Source organism: Sinohyriopsis cumingii, chromosome 15 (genome assembly GCF_028554795.1).
Source record: "Sinohyriopsis cumingii isolate HCF-2022 chromosome 15, ASM2855479v2, whole genome shotgun sequence".
In the NCBI taxonomy this organism is placed as follows: domain Eukaryota; kingdom Metazoa; phylum Mollusca; class Bivalvia; order Unionida; family Unionidae; genus Sinohyriopsis; species Sinohyriopsis cumingii.
Window position 1 is genome coordinate 125,317,046 of NC_142975.1, and position 20,459 is coordinate 125,337,504.

At 33.3% G+C, this 20,459-nt stretch overlaps 1 protein-coding gene across 1 annotated transcript in view; it reads right to left on the reverse strand.

Annotated features, from left to right (window-relative positions):
* Positions 1-20,459, reverse strand: part of LOC149782694 (uncharacterized) — a 114,853-nt gene that overhangs the window by 25,492 nt on the left and 68,902 nt on the right. The window contains exons 3-6 of the mRNA XM_089934185.1: positions 19,314-19,362; positions 12,059-12,103; positions 7,414-7,558; positions 3,484-3,625 (exon numbers count right to left, since the gene is read on the reverse strand). Coding sequence (XP_089790311.1) covers positions 3,484-3,625; positions 7,414-7,558; positions 12,059-12,103; positions 19,314-19,362 — 381 coding nt within the window. The remainder of the gene's footprint in view (positions 1-3,483; positions 3,626-7,413; positions 7,559-12,058; positions 12,104-19,313; positions 19,363-20,459) is intronic.

Below are 20,459 nucleotides of genomic sequence, written 5' to 3' on the forward strand. Positions count from 1 at the left end.
ATGCTGACAAAAAACAAAAGTTATTACATTTAGTTACCTTGAATGAAAATATTTAAATCTTATGGCACAGCAAAACAGTTTGGTTATTTAGTGCCGAGGCAATGGAGTAAAGTGCCTTGCCCAGAACATAACACAGTAGCTGACCCAGGCTGGTCTGATAGTAGGGTTTGAACCCTAACCCTTTCAGCTATGAGTCTAGCATGTTAACCACTGTGCCACTGCGCTAAACAGAAATATTTAATCCATCTTTATTTAAGAACAATCATTAGTATATGATAGCAGCAATGTTTCCCTAGAGTTGGAATTTACTCCGTACATATATGTCATATCTAAGCATTATTTTACTTAGAATATGAAAGCTTGTATCAAGGATGTGTGATTCATTTTTCCTGACAAATGTCAAAACACAGCTATGATTCTGGGAAAGATGAGCTGCAAAATGAGCAGACTAAATTTCAGAGCTCCTGATTGACAGAGATTGACTATGTGAAGCTCAGCAGCATGGGAAAGCTTTCATACATTTCAGAGATACTACAAACACCCTACTGACACTGATCATTACAGAATAATACACATGACATCAACAAAGCAACATCATCATGCATTGTGGCGGATGTAGGAAAAATCAAACAATATCTCTGCAAAGTTCAAACAGCAGCAATGAAATAACCAATAAAGCCTATAACAAATTAATGCCAAACTCAAATAGATTTTAAAACAGAAACTGCGTATTGTTTTATTTATTTGTTGTTGTGATATGGTGTGTGTGCCAGCTGTATGTGTGTGTGTGTGATATGACAATGTAAATGTATCAGTTATTTTTTGTCTGGTGTGTAATAAATGCTTTATAGAAGAACAAATGTTTCATCCACTAAAATATGAAATTTAGGCATTTTCTATCCAAGCTTGGAAGTTATTCTCAATGTACAACATTGTTTATTTTGAGGCATTCACACAGCACCCCATTAGGGCCACAAAACACCTAGTCTAAAATCCCTAAAACACCATCTGGACGGTTAGCCCATGTAGGTAAATGCAAGTATGATAAACAGCACATCACTGGGATATGCTCAACCTCTATACAACACACCTCTCTGGAGTTGCAACTCATGAGCAATGGGCTCCAGAAACAATGACCACAACAAAAGCACTGGCATGAGATAACAAGCAGCATAATTCTTGGTAAAATGGCAGTGGACATTACTTGCAACTTTTGTTTACACATGAAAATTGTACCCTTCTTTGTCCTACATAAATAATCTACATAAATAGTATTAACAGTTGCTGGATCTTATAAGTCAAATAAAAAATAGTATATAGGGGACAGACTTTTAATTTAAATGATGTTGACATAGAGTTTTAAAAATCTACTACATCAGCAAACTTTTAAGTTCCTTTCTCTCAGTATCAAATGTGTATCCATCATAAGCAAAAGCCAATGAACTGAAGCTTTACATCTAGAATTAACCATAACACCAAAAACAAACCAAAAACAATATGGTTGCTGTAGTGATATCCTTAAGACAGCAGCTTTGAATGTCACCACTTCTTCACACATTGCAAACGTATCAGTGTAAAATATGCTGAACAATCCTCTGATTAGTCAAACGCAAAGAGGAATCATTAATAATAAATACGCCTGAGTGTTAATGTGATATTGGCATCAACAAAGTACTATAATTGACTGGAGACAAGAAACTCGTTAATTAGTCTTTGTCATTTGGTTTAAGAACCATTAGTTTTTCAAAAGTTGTTAAAATATAGCCAGCTTAGCCATTTGGCATTTAATTAGGTTTTCAAAGAAGCAATCAACGGTACAGCCATGACAGTCTCCCGACTATTTTCACACCTGAGTAGATGAGAGCATGTCACATTTATTATGATTATATTGAAAGCCTATCAAAAGACAAATTAAAACACTAATTTCACTTAGCAAAACCTCACTGATCAATATTTCATCATATACTGAGTTCTTTATTTAGAAAGTATTTTTGTTAATTTGTATGCACCAATGGCTGACCTCTTAATCTGTATTCTATTCATACAGTGTTACCACCATTTAGCATCTGTGATTATTAATTTTCAATATTTCATCATAAATTGAGTTATTTAATTAGAAGAAAAAAATTGTTACTGAAAACAATAAAAGTCAAATTGACCTTGGCCTTTGAACTTTTGACCTCCAAATCAAAAGCTCTCCACAAACTCTGGTTAAGGTACATGGTCCAGAACTAAAATAATTTATACAATTTTTTTTTCTTCTTCAATTCTTTGTTAGTGATTTTGACCTTATCACAAAATCATTAGGCTTCTTTTAACCAAATGCACAAGTAATCCACAACCAATTTTCTTCCTTCAGTCAAGATGATCTTAAACTTTTGATTACAAATTCAACAGAGCTTTTCCTTATCCAAATACAAGCCATCTTGTTATGTAAGTGTAGAAAATATTTGTATTCTTTCAGACACCAAACTCAACAGGGTTCTTTCTAACACTTTGTTCAAGCCATCCACGTTTGTTAATTGTTGATTTTGGACAACTAAAGTTATGCTCAAATAACATACCCCAAATCCAAGTCATCCACAATGTTTGGCCCAGGTATTGTGCAGAAGCCATTTTAATATTTTCAGTCACTATAAACAGTGTGGTTCTTTCTTACATTTAGTGCAATCCACCCACAACATTTGGTAACTCTAGAAACTGGACAACTCAAGTTATTTTGCATAAATAATTTTTCTTTTTTGTGTGACTTTTTGATGCCAAAAATAACAAGTTCAAGCCATGCACAATGTTTGATAACTGCAGATGATGGGCAACTTGGGTTATTGTGCAGAAACCATTTTTCTTTTGTTCACACTGACCTTGACCTCTGACCCTTTCTTCCTTGTCTCAAGTGCAAGCCATTCGAATAGAGTAGTAATTGTGGATGCTGGACAACTCAAATTACTGTTAATAAACTAAACTGGTAATAGACAACTGAATGGACAGACATCATAACAGTATGTATGCTCCACTTTATGGCAGGCGTAATCAAAATTGCTATAATGACTTGACAATCTAACTGGGTGATATACATATAAAATATGATATCCAAATTTAATTTCTCTCTGTTAAGATGTATGTGATATTCCTGCTAATACACGTCTTGGGATGAACAGACATATGGACAGACACATGGAATGGATGGTTATGACCAAATCAAATTAGCCCTGGTGAATGCAGTGGAGGCACACAAAATATCAATGCCCTGTATTTTCAGTACATCCAGGTAATTTGTACATTTTATCAAACAAGTTGTGACAAATATTTTTTCCCCGATCACTTAAGTGCCATTTAAATAAAATAAAATCTATTTCAACATTCTAGCATAACCTGCATCTTGAAGAACTCTGAAAGCATGGTTCGATGAGCAAGAAGTAGAGAGAAGAGTTAATTACGAAAACATGGAAGAAGACCAGAGTTAATCTTTTTGATGTTTCTTACCTTGTACAGACTGGTTGCCTGGCTCTCTCAGTCTGTACAGCATCAAAGAAAGCTGCATTCCAGAAACGGAGGGACTGCCAGATAGACTGTTCCTTCAAACAGCTGTAAAGAAAGGTTTTATATCTCGTCTTCCCACGCTGATCTGAAAGAGCAGGCAAAAAGTGTTGATCTTAGATCACATTAGCTTTGTTTGTTGATAAAGTAAATAGGTACGAAGGTAGACAGAGATATATGGTGATAGAGTGAGAGACAGTAATTTTTGTTGTGATGGGTTTCACACCATTTCTCAGCACATGATGGGCTATACACAACAGCCAGTATAAATGGTGGAAGAAGAACCTGGGAAAACCCCTATAAGAACCACTGACCCACATTAAACTATCGGCAAGTTTTCTAACATACCCAAATTGGCCGAGCCCAAGATTCAAACCCACTTGAACTGAGGTGAGATGGCAATAATCGGTAAAGGTGGACACTTTAAACTCCTTGGCTATCTGGGAACTAAGTGAGAGTCAGAAACATAAGGAAAGGTATGAGGAGAAAGTGAGCATGATTGACAGTAATAGAACAGCTAGCTACATACTTCAACAACATCATTCTTTTAATACTTAATCTGAGCAAGAGAAACACATTTTCAAAACTGAATATGAAGCAAATCACAGTCATAATTTAATTTGGCATTTACCAGTAGACAACTGACTAATTCTGAGGACCATAAACAGCGATTAGAAAAAAATTCAGTGTATCTGCATATATCCTTCTATAATATGAATAGATGATTATTATTTCTGTGATGCGTTCTGCTGTCAAAGACAATCTTTACATTATGAAACAATAACAATATTAGAACCTATGTCATACTGGCAGACAAGTTTCCAGTGAGACTTACTAGCAATGGGAACTGTTATGTATATTTAATTTGTATTGTGCAATTGACCTTGGTCCATAACTGAGTGTAGGAATTTCGGCCTAACTGACTAATATCAGTTACTGTAAACATTTTTATTTGGATCTAAGTTCAGGACATTGGTTTTCCCCTTGGAAATTCCTGGTCTGCCTAATGTTTGTCATGATCTTTATTAAAAGTTTATTAAAACACCAATGTGTGATGAAGAGACTCGTAGGTGGTAAACAACAAGATAAATTTATTTGTGAAAGAATTCTGAAACAGTATTATGCAAGTGTACTTTATTGGCAGGCAAGGATATAATGCAATCTAGTTTGCACACCTGTACAACTTCTGAATAGTACTGTATTTGCAGAGTGCAATGATACACAATCATTACAATGAAGATTTTAATTTTCAACACTTAAGATATCAACTTTCAGCACAAAATATTCAGGAAAATTTATCAATTAAATACACAAAATATACAGACAGAGACAAAAGTATTTTATTTGTGTCTTTCCAGATGTTAAGGTAAAGGTAAGTAATGAATAATGTAAATGCTGTTGTTTATAAAAATTTTCTTTTACAAAACTCAAACCAAAACAGCAGTGTATTAATTTTAGTGACATTCGAGGCACAGAATCAACATGCATTATCATCTCACTGTGTTTCAACAAAATCAGTAGCCTGAACAGAAAATGTCCATGGTTTGTTCTGCTTTTGTGGTGTTTAACAATTTTTCAGCACATGATAGGCTATAATAGGTGGCCATTACATTTTCGGTGGAGAAAGAACACAGGAAGAACAGCTGACCTACATGAAGCAACTGACAAGCTTTCTCACACACCCACGCTGACCAAGCCAAAACTCACTCATGCTGACAGACGAGATGTGTGAGTGATGTCTAAACATGAGCACTATGGACCACTTAGACCACTTTGGACCACCTGGAGTCTCACACAATGACCACTGAAGGCTACATTAAAACAATCTGAGAAATGTTGCTTCTTTTATTCAAATTTCTCCTATTCAAGTTCTGAGTATTCCCCATTATGTTGTGTGTTCTCCTTTCCATACTGACTGAACAATTATCTAATCAGTATTTGACTTACAAGTGACCACTGATAAGGAGGACATGAAGCGCAAGTATACAAATTATTTGACATGCGTTATAATTACGATTGAAACTTCATGCTGACATGGTTGGTATTCAGCAGGGTGCATATTAAATATTTGAGCATTGCAATTTGAATCTCTTTCTTTTGAGGGAACTCAACTGGTTGAGCTGTCAAAAGCACTTGCCTTCACAGACCACTCGCACATGTTTAAAAAGTAGACAGTGAGACTGCCTCAGTAGACGATGCCTTCTCTGTGCCTGTTACAAGGGAATCATGGTAATTATATTGAGATCATTTTTACACTCTGTTGTACTCTGTATGCCTATAACAAGGAAATTATGTTATCTTGAATTACTTTTTATACTTTGTTGTACATTACTCTCTATGCCTATAACAATGAAATTATGTTATCTTGAATTACCTTTTACACTCTGTTGTACATTTCTCTGTATGCCCTATAACAAGGAAATTATGTTATCTTGAATTACTTTTTACACTTTGTTGTACATTACTCAGTCATTACTCAGCATGTCTATTACAAGGGAATTATTTTGAATTACTTTTTACATCTTATACATTATTCAGTATGCCTATAACAAGGAAATTATGTTATCTTGAATTACTTTTTACACTGTGTTATACATTACTCAGCCATTACTCAGCATGTCTATTACAAGGGTATTACCTTTAATTACTTTTTACATGTTATACATTATTCAGCATGCCTATTAAAATGAAAATATGTTACATTTAATTACTTTTTATATGCTAAGGAATTTATGTTATCTTGAATTACTTTTTACACTCTGTTGTACATTACTCAGCCATTACTCAGCATGTCTATTACAAGGGAATTATCTTGAATTACTTTTTACACTGTTGTACATTATTTATTAGCATGCCTATTAAAATGAAAATATGTTAAATTTAATTACTTTTTACATGCTGTTATACATTATTCAGCAAGCCTATTACAAGGAAATTATGTTATCTTGAATTACTTTTTACACTCTGTTGTACATTATTTAGCATGCCTATTAAAATGAAAATTTGTTATCTTTAATTACATTTTACATGCTGTTATACATTATTCAGCCATTACTCAGCATGTCTATTACCAGGGAATTATCTTGAATTACTTTTTACACTTTGTTGTACATTACTCAGCCATTACTCAGCATGTCTATTACAAAGGCATTATATTTAATTACTTTTTACATGTTATACATTATTCAGCATGCCTTTTACAAGGAAATTATGTTATCTTTGAATTACTTTTTACACTTTGTTGTACATTATTCAGCCATTACTCAGCATGTCTATTACAAGGGAATTATCTTGAATTACTTTTTACACTGTTGTACATTATTTAGCATGCCTATTAAAATGAAAATATGTTACATTTAATTACTTTTTACATGCTAAGGAATTTATGTTATCTTGTATTACTTGTACATTATTGAGCATGCCTATTACAATGAAAATTTGTTATCTTTAATTATGTTTTACATGCTGTTATACATTATTCAGCCATTACTCAGCATGTCTATTACAAGGGAATTTATCTTGAATTACTTTTTACACTGTTGTACATTATTTAGCATGCTTATTAAAATGAAAATATGTTATATTTAATTACTTTTTACATGCTGTTATACATTATTCAGCAAGCCTATTACAAGGAAATTATGTTATCTTGAATTACTTTTTACACTCTGCTGTACATTACTCTGTATGCCTATAACAAGGAAATTATGTTATCTTGAATTACTTTTTACACTCTGCTGTACATTACTCTGTATGCCTATAACAAGGAAATTATGTTATCTTGAATTACTTTTTACACTATGTTGTGCATTACTCAGCCATTACTCAGTATAAAATGAAATAAACTAAATACAAAGAAAACACAACCATACTTACTTTCATAGTAGAAGGTGAAGCACATGTTCATCAAGGATTTGGCTGGGGAGAAATCCTCTGCTTCATTGCACTCAAACAGAACAATGGCAAAATACTGCACTAAGCGAAAAAATATTGACTCCTCCACCTTTCTTGTGTGAACCCTCTGTAATCAGGATAATTTAAAATTTAGTGCATTCAGTATTATCAAGTGATAAACCTCAGTTTATAATATTCATGAATTCAGTTCTACAAAACAGGCAAATCGGTTAAACGTGCACTGGTTGATGTTGCCCCACACTTCCTCAATATTCAAAGATGTTTCTTTAAATCTGCCATCCATTACAAGTTCCACAGCAAGTTTTAAAGAAAAACAAATATGTTTAGTTTATCATAATCATTAAACTCCAAACTAATTGCTCCGGTGGCCTAGTGGTTAGAGCATCCACCTCGGATGCAGGAGGTCATGGGTTCGATCCCTGGAAGAGTCATACCAAAGACTTACAAAAATGGTACTAACAGTTGCCTTGCCTGGCGCTCAGCATTAAGAGGTTAGTGTTAGGACTGAATGTATCAAGAATTTCATTCTATAACCTAAAATGACTAGAAGGTTAGACAGTGGATAAGAAAAAGTTACAAAAGACTTAAAATATTAAGATTTGATTTTGACCATCAAGGTAGGACCCCAATGTGAAATACCTTCTATTCATGATTTGTAAGTATACTAAGTTTCATGCCTGAATCTCAAATGGTTGTTAAAGTTACAAATGTATAAGAAAAGCATGACAGATGGATGGATGAAAACATGGAATGACTGACAAACAGATGCAAATATTATGGGTCAGATAAAATCCATCCTGAACATATCTTACCCCATTAGTAAATAAACTCACATACAACATAAATTACCTTCTTTTACTGTCGGGGTAGAAAAAGTCACACAGCTCACATGCTACATATCTACATTATCTTGCCCTAGGGGTATATAAACTCATGCTACATAATTACCTTAACTTACCCTAGGGGTTGCTAATCTCACATGCTATATACATTACCTTATCTTACACTAGGGGTATATAAACTCACATGCTACATAAATTACGTTATCTTACCCTAGGGTATATAAACTCACATGCTACATAAATTACCTTATCTTACCCTAGGGGTATATAAACTCACATGCTATATACATTACCTTATCTTACACTAGGGGTATATAAACTCACATGCTACATAAATTACCTTATCTTACCCTAGGGTATATAAACTCACATGCTATATACATTACCTTATCTTACACTAGGGGTATATAAACTCACATGCTATATACATTACCTTATTGTACCCTAGGGGTATATAAACTCACATGCTATATACATTACCTTATTGTACCCTAGGGGTATATAAACTCACATGCTACATAAATTACCTTATCTTACCCTAGGGGTATATAAACTCACATGCTACATAAATTACCTTATCTTACCCTAGAGGTATATAAACTCACATGCTACATAAATTACCTTATCTTACCCTAGGGGTATATAAACTCACATGCTACATAAATTACCTTATCTTACCCTAGAGGTATATAAACTCACATGCTACATAAATTACCTTAACTTACCCTAGGGGTATATAAACTCACATGCTACATAAATTACCTTATCTTACCACAGGGGTACATAAACTCACATGCTACATAAATTACCATATCTTACCACAGGGGTATATAATCTCACATGCTACATAAATTACCTTATCTTACCACTGGGGTATATAATCTCACATGCTATATAAATTACCTTATCTTACCACAGGGTATATAATCTCACATGCTACATAAATTACCTTATCTTACCACAGGGGTATATAATCTCACATGCTACATAAATTACCATCTTACTGTAAGGGTTACCCTTCAAGTTAACAAGTTCACAGTATAAAGTTTCTTCATTCACCTGAAGTCCTAATGTACATACCGCATTGCTCAAACCATACACTTATTTTGATATTATCAGGTATTTTTGCTTCAAAATAATTCATGTTGTGGTTGATAAAATAATTTTCCCGATATGTGTGGATAAGATATTGAGTCTAATCTTTGGGGGTGAGGGTGTTCTTGTTGGTAGTGATGGTAGAAATATCTGAACCTGGGCCCAGAAAAGCCAAATCAATGACCCTGTGGTTGGACTTTCTATAAATGGTCATCAACACAAACTTGAAAAATCCGCATGATTCCTATATGCATGCAAGCATCAGGATGACCATTACTAGAGAGATGACAGCTCAGGTGGCCTAGTGATTAGAGTGTCTGCCTTGGATGTTGGAACCCTGGCTGAGTCATACCAAAGACTCATAAAACTGGTACTAACAGCTGCCTTGCTTGGTGTTCAGCATTAAGAGATTAGTGTTAGAACTGATCGGCCTGGTGTCAGGATAATCTGACTGGGTGGGACATCATGCTACATGTCTGTGACATGATGCCCCAGTGCTAGGAATCCCTATAAACTGCCACACTGCAGACATCGTAGTGATATGACTGAAAAATTGTTAAAGCTATGTTAAAAATCCAAATCACACACATACACCCAAGAGATCTCTCCCTAAAATTCCCTTCATTACTAGAGACAGTATTCAATTAATTGGAAGAAATAGATGAGAGATGAGACAGCTATACTATGAAAATCTGCCACATCTATAACTTTCAAGTAATGTAATTAGCAAATGAAATGGGATTTCCACAGGATGATAATAAAATTGGACAACCAGTAATCAATTTGTTAAATATTTGGTCTTATTTTACAGAGTATGGCAGTAAATAAAACTCATCAGTTCATAAGTCTTGGTGGTTATTTTCCATGTCAGAATTAAACAGAAGCCAAATAATCCCTGACTGATAGGCTTGTTATTCTAACGGAAACTGCCAAGACAATAACATCACAGTAACACAGTGGATAAGCAATAAGTCTGCATTAACCGTACACAAGCCATGGTACACTGATCCACAATAATGTATTTAGGAAGGAAAAAATCCTTTATTGACAAGTTTATGGACAACACAGAACTAATACAGTTCTGTTGCAGACCAGAAACCAAGTCCAGGAATGTCTAGACCTGTGTACTGGGGTTGATTCTTAATAAACTCAAAACATTTGAAAGTTACAGAGGTTGTAGATCAAATTAAATATGCTGAGGACAGAATCCATTATCAACAAAACAATACTAATTAAATTGTTTAAAAAGATGAAGATGAAAACTGATTTAGACGGCAGCGTGAGCAATATCCAAGTGACAAATGCTGTTTTGCCTTCTCCTTGAGTTCTGGCATTCAAAGCAAACATACTTTTTGTGAAGTAGACTTGTGACATAAATTATTTTACAAAGAAGAAGCAGGTGGCCGAGTGGTCTAAAGCACTCACTGTTATGGATCACTGTCATCTCACCTCTGTCTGTGTGGGTTCGATTATCAGATTCAGTCAATATGGTTATGTGAGAAACCTTGCTTCTTGTGGGTCAGTGTTTTTTTCTGGGATTTTCCCAGGTTCTTCATCCACCATTTATACTGGCTGCCTAGCATAGCCTATCCTGTGCTGAAAAATGGTGTTAAACCCTACAACAACAACAAGGAAGAAGCTGCAGAAGATGAAAAAGAAAAAAAATAATAAATAAGATGATCATGATCGATGATGATGGAAGAGAAAGAGAGATGATCTGAATTATTATTTTATCTGCATTATTCCGTATTGTGTCCAATTAATAAAAATTACCAATCTGAAGACCAAAGCAAATCCTCAAAAGTTGATTAAATCTCCTTCAGTCAAATAAATTGTACTAGAATTAAGTTTATAATATTTTTTATTTTTAAATTTGAGGTGAAGATAGTTATGATGGTTTTACCACCACAATATTGAGCAAAAATACAAAACTACTAGTAACGTCTTCAAATCTGAAACAGAATACAAATGTATTTGTCCCCGATGTAAAAATTTATCTAAGCTGTTTTACACCAAGTGGAATGTCATGATATCAGAGTAAGATTCCTATTGTACTGAAAAATTTGAATATGTACTCAAGCAACAATGTCACCCCCATCTCTACATGTTCTTTTTCATGTGTTTCTGTTTAATCAATTCTCAGTCTGAAAAGACACCTCAATGCAAAATATGAATAAAGGTACTTAAGCATTACATGTAGGTCACAGTGATCAACTTTCTGTAGAATAGCATCACACTCACCAGGATGAATATGCACACAAAGTTGCGTGACACATGGGCTTACAGTTTCAGAGAAACTGACCTAAACACAAAAACTTAGCTGAAGCCAAGAGTGAAATTCAGGTCACAATGTCCTATTTTTAATTTACTATATGACTCTTGGGCCTAGTGTTTGAAAAAACTGCTCTAAAGGCAGAATTTAACCAACATGTAATGGATTACTGGATAGATGGACAAATGGACATATAAGCACATATGGAGGATGGAACTCTATCTCCCTTCCTCATTTATCAGGGCATAACTATATTACCGTTTTAGACACCATGCATGTACATGTTAAGATATGGAATTTTGGCTTTATGTGCCATATTATAAGACCATGTTTCAACTATACTAGTTTTAAATCAGTCTTAAATCATTCTCATAAGTAAAGTGCTGTGCAGATTTACCTGACTATTGACATATCTTGCAAACCATAGTCGTCCAGGTGCTTGCTGAAATTCCATAAATGAAGACATTGATTAAATAATGGAGCTAATACAGTAATCCTCTACATAATAATGTAGCTAACAGTACACCTGATAATAATCAAGCTAATAGTATACCTGATAATAACGAAGCTAATAAAGTGGTACTCCTCATAATAATGAAGCTAATACAGTGGTACTCATAATAATGTAATTAACAGTAATCCTCATGATAATGAAGCTGATACAGTGGTACTCCTCATAATATTGTAACAGTATTCCATAATAATGTAAGTAATAGTACTCATAATAGTGTAGTTAACAGTACTCATAATAATGTAGCTAACAGCACTCCATAATAATGTAGCTAATAGTACTCCATAATAATGTAGCTAATAGTAATCCTCATAATACTGTAGCTAATAGTACTACTCATAATAATGTAGCCAGTACAGTGGTACTACTCATAATAATGTAGCTAACAGCATACCTCAAAATAAAGAAGCTAATACAGTGGTACTCTTCATTATAATGTAGCTAATACAGTGGTAGTCTTCATAATAATATAGTAACATCACACCTCATTATAATGAAGCTAATACAGTGGTACTCTACATAATAATGAAGCTAATATGGTGGTACTCCTCATAATAATGCAGCTAGCAGCACACCTCATAATAATGTGGCTAATAGTACTCCTCATAATAACGTAGCTAATACAGTGGTACTTTACATAATAATGTAACTAATACAGTGGTACTCTTCATAAAAATGTAGATAATACAGTGGTACTCTTCTTAATGTTGCTAGTGGAACTCTACATAATAATGTAGCTAACAGTACTCCTCATAATAATGTAGCTAATACAGTGGTACTCTTCATAATAATGTAGCTAGTGGAACTCTACATAATAATGTAGCTAATAGTGCTCTTCATAATATTGTAGCTAATACAGTGGTACTCTACATAATAATGTAGCTAATACAGTGGTACTATTTATAATAATGTTGCTAGTGGTACTCTATATAATAATGTAGTTAACAGTAATCTTCATAATAATGTAGCTAATACAGTGGTACTATTTATATTAATGTAGCTAATAAAGTGGTATTTTATATAATAATGTAGCTAATAGTACTCCTCATAATAATGTAGCTAATACAGTGGTACTTTTCATATTAATGAAGCTAATACAGTGGTACTATTTATATTAATGTAGCTAATAAAGTGGTATTTTATATAATAATGTAGCTAATAGTACTCCTCATAATAATGTAGCCAATACAACGGTACTATACATAATAATGTAGCCAATACACTGGTACTATACATAATAATGTAGCTAATACATTGGTACTTTTCATATTAATGAAGCTAATACAGTGGTACTATTTATATTAATGTAGCTAATAAAGTGGTATTTTATATAATAATGTAGCTAATAGTACTCCTCATAATAATGTAGCCAGTACACTGGTACTTTTCATATTAATGAAGCTAATACAGTGGTACTATTTATGTTAATGTAGCTAATAAAGTGGTATTTTATATAATAATGTAGCTAATAGTACTCCTCATAATAATGTAGCCAATACACTGGTACAATACATAATAATGCAGCCAATACACTGGTACTATTTATAATAATGCAGCTAATAAAGTGATATTCTACATAATAATGTAGCTAATACAGTGGTACTATTTATAATAATGTAGCTAATACAGTGGTGTTATTTATAATAATGTAGCTAATACAGTGGTACTATTTATAATAATGTAGCTAATACAGTGGTACTATTTATAATAATGTAGCTAATAAAGTGACATTCTACATAATAATGTAGCTAATACAGTGGTACTATTTATAATAATGTAGCTAATACAGTGGTTCTATTTATAATAATGTAGCTAATACAGTGGTACTATTTATAATAATGTAGCTAATACAGTGGTACTATTTATAATAATGTAGCTAATAAAGTGATATTCTACATAATAATGTAGCTAATACAGTGGTACTATTTATAATAATGTAGCTAATACAATGGTGCTATTTATAATAATGTAGCTAATACAGTGGTACTATTTATAATAATGTAGCTAATAAAGTTGTATTCTACATAATAATGTAGCTAATAGTACTCCTCATAATAATGTAGCCAGTACAGTGGTACTTTTCATATTAATGAAGCTAATACACTGGTACTATACATAATAATGTAGCTAATACAGTGGTACTCTACTTTATAATGCAGCTAATAAAGTGGCATTCTATGTAATAATATAGCTAATACCCCAGTACTCTTCATAATAATGTAGCTAATACAGTGGTATTGTATATTATAATATAGCTAATAAAGTGGTAATCACAATAATTATGAATACAGTAGTACTCATGTTGATATAACTGCCCATCTAGGAGTAGCAAGAACAAAACTGACATTATGATGGCTATATTATACGTCAGATGAGCACCTTTTAAGTACGAATCAAATAAACATCATAAGAGGTCCTGTGGTGAAAACTTAAAGAAGAGTTGCAATATAAAGAATGTCAAAATAGCTGCCATGGTGGCCAAACAGAATGTTAGAGCGATACAATTATCATACAAGTCCAGCTACATATCACAATCAGACTTTTGGTTTAAACATCATGTCAATATAAAAATCCATCTATGATAAGTACAGTTGTAGTTAGAAGATTTTCAAAATGGCCACTGTAGCAGTCATACTGGAGGTCAGATCAGCACCATTTGCAGTTGGAACCATATGGATACTGTAAAAAGTCTTCAATTGTTGTTGTTGTTGTTGTATGGTTTAATGCCATTTTTCAGCACAAGAAAGGCTATACACGGTGGCCAGTATAACTGGTGGAGGAAGAATCATGGAAAATCCCAGGAAGAGCCAGCAACCCACAAGAAGCTACTGGCAAGCTTTCTCATGTTAGCCGAGCCTGAGACTCAAACCCATATAGACAGAAAGTCTTCAAATGAAAGACCTATTCCAATATGCATTTCCATTCAGGAGGAGCAGCAAATAAGATTTTCAAGATGGCTGCCATGGTAGTCCTGCCACGGTAGTCATATTAGATATCACACTGGTACCATTTTGTTTGTGCCAACCAGACATAAGATGACTTCAAGTGAATGTCCATAATGATATGTTTTTCCATTCAGTATAACACTATATACTTTTATGGCTTCCATCTATAACACAGTATATGTTTATGGCTTCCATCTACAACACGGTATACTTTTATGGATTCCATCTACAACATGGTATACTTTTATGGCTTCCATCTATAACACCATATAATTGTATGGCTTCCATCTACAACACGGAATACTTTTGTGGCTTCCATCTACAACACGGTATACATTTATGGCTTCCATCTACAACATAGTATACTTTTATGACTTCCATCTATAACACGTTATACCTTTATGGCTTCAATCTATAACACCATATACTTTTATGGCTTCAATCTACAACACAGCATCATTTTATGGCTTCCATCTATAACACGTTATACTTTTATTGCTCTCATCTACAACACAGCATACTTTTATGGCTTCCATCTACAACACAGTATACTTTTATGGATTCCATCTACAACACAGCATACTTTTATGGCTCCCATCTATAACACCATATACTTTTATGGCTTCAATCTACAACACAGCATAATTTTATGGCTGCCATCTGTAACACCATATAATTGTATGGCTTCCATCTATAATACCATATACTTCTATGGCTCAATTCTATAACACAGTATACTTATATGGCTTCCATCTATAGCATGGTATACTTTTATGGCTTCTGTCTATAACACCATATACTTTTATGGCTTCCATCTAAAACACCAAATACCTGTATGGTTCCCATTAATAACACAGCATATGTGTATGGCTCTCGTCTACAAAACAGCATACTTTTATAGCTACCATCTACAACACGGTATACTTTTATAGCTACCATCTATAACATGGTACACTTTTATAGCTACCATCTATAACACGGTATATTTTTATAGCTACCATCTATAACACAGTATACTTTTATAGCTACCATCTATAACACAGTATACTTTTATAGCTACCATCTATAACACAGTATATTTTTATAGCTACCATCTATAACAAGGTATACTTTTATAGTTACCATCTATAACATGGTATATTTTTATAGCTACCATCTATAACAAGGTATACTTTTATAGCTACCATCTATAACATGGTACACTTTTATAGCTACCATCTATAACACAGTATATTTTTATAGCTACCATCTATAACAAGGTATACTTTTATAGCTACCATCTATAACACAGTATATTTTTATAGCTACCATCTATAACAAGGTATACTTTTATAGCTACCGTCTATAACATGGTATATTTTTATAGCTACCATCTATAACACAGTATATTTTTATAGCTACCATCTATAACACAGTATATTTTTATAGCTACCATCTATAACAAGGTATACTTTTATAGTTACCATCTATAACATGGTATATTTTTATAGCTACCATCTATAACAAGGTATACTTTTATAGCTACCATCTATAACATGGTACACTTTTATAGCTACCATCTATAACACAGTATATTTTTATAGCTACCATCTATAACAAGGTATACTTTTATAGCTACCATCTATAACACAGTATATTTTTATAGCTACCATCTATAACAAGGTATACTTTTATAGCTACCGTCTATAACATGGTATATTTTTATAGCTACCATCTATAACAAGGTATACTTTTATAGCTACCATCTATAACACAGTATATTTTTATAGCTACCATCTATAACAAGGTATACTTTTATAGCTACCGTCTATAACATGGTATATTTTTATAGCTACCATCTATAACAAGGTATACTTTTATAGCTACCATCTATAACAAGGTATACTTTTATAGCTACCATCTATAACATGGTATATTTTTATAGCTACCATCTATAACACAGTATATTTTTATGGTTCCCATTAGGACTGTAACGAATACAGTGGGTGGCTAATCCAATGCATATAATGAATAAAGGGTGACAAAGACAAATATTTATTCATAAATATTCAGTAATGAAAAACAAGAATAAAAAAGAATGGGTCTTAATCAAAGGTTAGCTGACTCATAGTTACTCAGTGTATTTAGTTACTAGTCTCATAGTTACTCAGTGTATTTAGTTACTAGTCTTTGTAACATAAAAGCAGTTCAAATAATAAAATTCTTCTTTAAAAAGACAAACATATCAACATGCTCTGGTTTGAGACCTGCCATTTGGGCAGTTAAAATGTCCCCTGCAGTTATTGAATAATCTCTCACTTGGGACATGATTTCAACTCTATTTTATCAGATTTTAAGCTTTAATTTTATTAGTAAATTAATTCAATAAACCCAGGCTGCTAATCTAAAATTGTTATTGAAAGCATTTACGAATATTGGACTGTAAAGGTTCAAATTTATAGGCTGCTTAGATTGACAGCAACATCAACAACAATAGAAGTTTATAAATAAATAGTAAATAGTAAAACATCATTGATAATGTGTCTACATAACTTGCAGGTAGTTCCAGCTTCTTTCGTTAAATATTTATTGCCTTCTTTGCACTTCAGAAATTCCGTATTTCCATACAGTCTATTTATATTTAGCTGGAACTGAAAGATTAGTTCCTGACTGTCATAAAATGCATCCTTAGAGAATGAAATTGACTTTAAATATTTGGTCAATAATTGTATAACTATTGAACAATAGTGATAAAATTATTATTAAAAAACAGTAAACAGCTTTAATTAATAATTTATTAATTTAATTTCACAAGAGTAAGAAAATAGTCTTCTGACTTCCAGAATAAACAACATGCCATAGTATATGACATCTAACATGACCACCACAGAGGCCATCTTGAAGGTCTTATCACTAGTCCTCTTCAATGGGTAGGTGGTTCTTTCCAGGGTTTTCCCAGGTTCTTCCTCCACCATTAATACTGGCCACCATGTATAGCCTATCGTGTGCTGAAAAATGGTGTTAAACCCTACAACAACAACAATAACACTGTACACTTTTATGACTCCCATCTTTATCTTGGTTCACTTTCATGGCTCCCATCAATAACAGTATACATTTATGACTCCCAGACATAACACAGTGTACAATTTATGACTCCCATACGTAACAGTGTACATTTATGACTCCGATCCATAACACAGTATACATTTATGACTCTCATCTATAATACAGTATATATGTATGACTCCATTCCATAACACAGTATACATTTATGACTCCCATACATAACACAGCATACATTTATGACTCCCATCCATAACACTTGTTGTTGTTGTTGTTGTTGTGGGGTTTAACGCCATTTTTCAGCACACGATAGGCTATACATGGCTGCCAGTATTAATAGTGGAGGAAGAACCCGGGAAAACCCCGGAAAGAACCACTGACCCTCGAGAAGCTACTGGCAAGCTTTCTCACATACCCACATTGGCTGAATCTTAGACTCGAACCGCCGCAGACAGAGGTGAGATGGCAGTGATCCGTAACGAAGAGCGCTTTAGACCACTCGGCCACTCGGGGCCCCCATCCATAACACAGTATACATGTATGACTCCCATCTATCAGTATACATTTATGACCCCCATACAGTACAGTATATATTTGTGATGACTCCCATCCATAACAGTGTACATTTGTGACTTCCATACATAACAGTGTACATTTACGACTCCCATCCATAACACAGCATACATTTATGACTCCAATACATAAAAGAGTATACATTTATGACTCCCATACATAACAGTATACATTTATGATTCCCACATATAACACAGTTTACATTTGTCTCCCATATATAAGAGTATACATTTATGACTCCCATACATAATAGAGTATAAATGTATGACTCCCATACATAACAGTGTACATTTATGACTCCCAGACATAACAAAATATACATTTATGTCTCTCATACATAACAGTTTACATTTATGACTCCCATACATAACAGTGTACATTTATGACTCCCCTACATAACAGTGTGCAGTTATGACTCCCATACATAACACAGTGTACATTTATGACTCCCATACATAACACAGTGTGCATTTATGACTCCCATCCATAACACAGTATACAATTATGACTCCCCTGAATAGCAATATCATGAGGGACCACCGTAATTGGGATATACAATACTGCAAGATAAATCTTACCTGACAGAGTTGTCCAAACTCTGCTTTTTCTGTTTGAGAAATTTCTTCCCTGCAAAATGAAGAAATGAAATAAGTTCTTTAGCAGGGTGGATGAAATCATTCTAAGTATTGTATAACAATTTTAAAATTCTACACATTATAGAAAAAAAGTAATCAGTACTTATAAACCATAACATTTTAATAAAACTAATTACAATCAGTGTTATTTGACCAATAACTGGATTAACATCAAGATAATACACAGATGTTAGGTCAACATCAACTTACATTTTGATTCCTCAATCAGATTACAGATTTAATATTAATGAAACATGTTGTTTATAATAATAACTCTTGTTAACATGAAATGCATTGCTGTGTCCATTAGGTTAGTTGTACATGGACCAGGATATTCCCAAAGTCAGCAAAACATGAAGCTGTGTCAGTGCCTGCCAGATCTTCTTATTATGTGTAGACCTCAATTTGAATAAATAATACAAAATTTAAAAGCTTATCTATATGACGATCAAGTTACTTCTGCATTTTTACATGTTTGATATATGTGATGTTGCAATGCCAACCATAGTCAAATGTCAGAATTATACATGTAATTTTAAGTCAGTCACAGTCAAACATCAGAATAATACATATAATTTTATGTCAGCCATACTTGAACATCAGAATTATGCATGTGATTTTGCAATATCACTCATACTCAAACATAATGTAGTTCTGTAGGTATCTAATAATAATTTGTTTACTCAGTATTATGCAAAATTAACAATCAAACATGCTTTGTTTTTTATTTTGTTTTGTACAAATATTTACATTAGGAAAGGATTTTGAACCCTCAGGAATAAACTCTTCCCATTTGCACATAGTGAACTGTATGATTCCTGTCTATTGAATGGGTATAGTTTACCTCAATTAACAACACTAGATTAATGTATGATTCCTGTCTATTGAATAGGAACAGCTTACCTCAATAACACTAGATTACTGTATGGCTCCTCCCTATTGAATAGGTATAGTTTACCTCAATTAACAACACTAGATTACTGTAAGATTCCCATCTATTGAATGGGTACAGTTTACCTCAATTAACAATGCTAGATTACTGTATGATTCCTGTCTATTGAATAAGTACAGTTTACCTCAATTAACAAC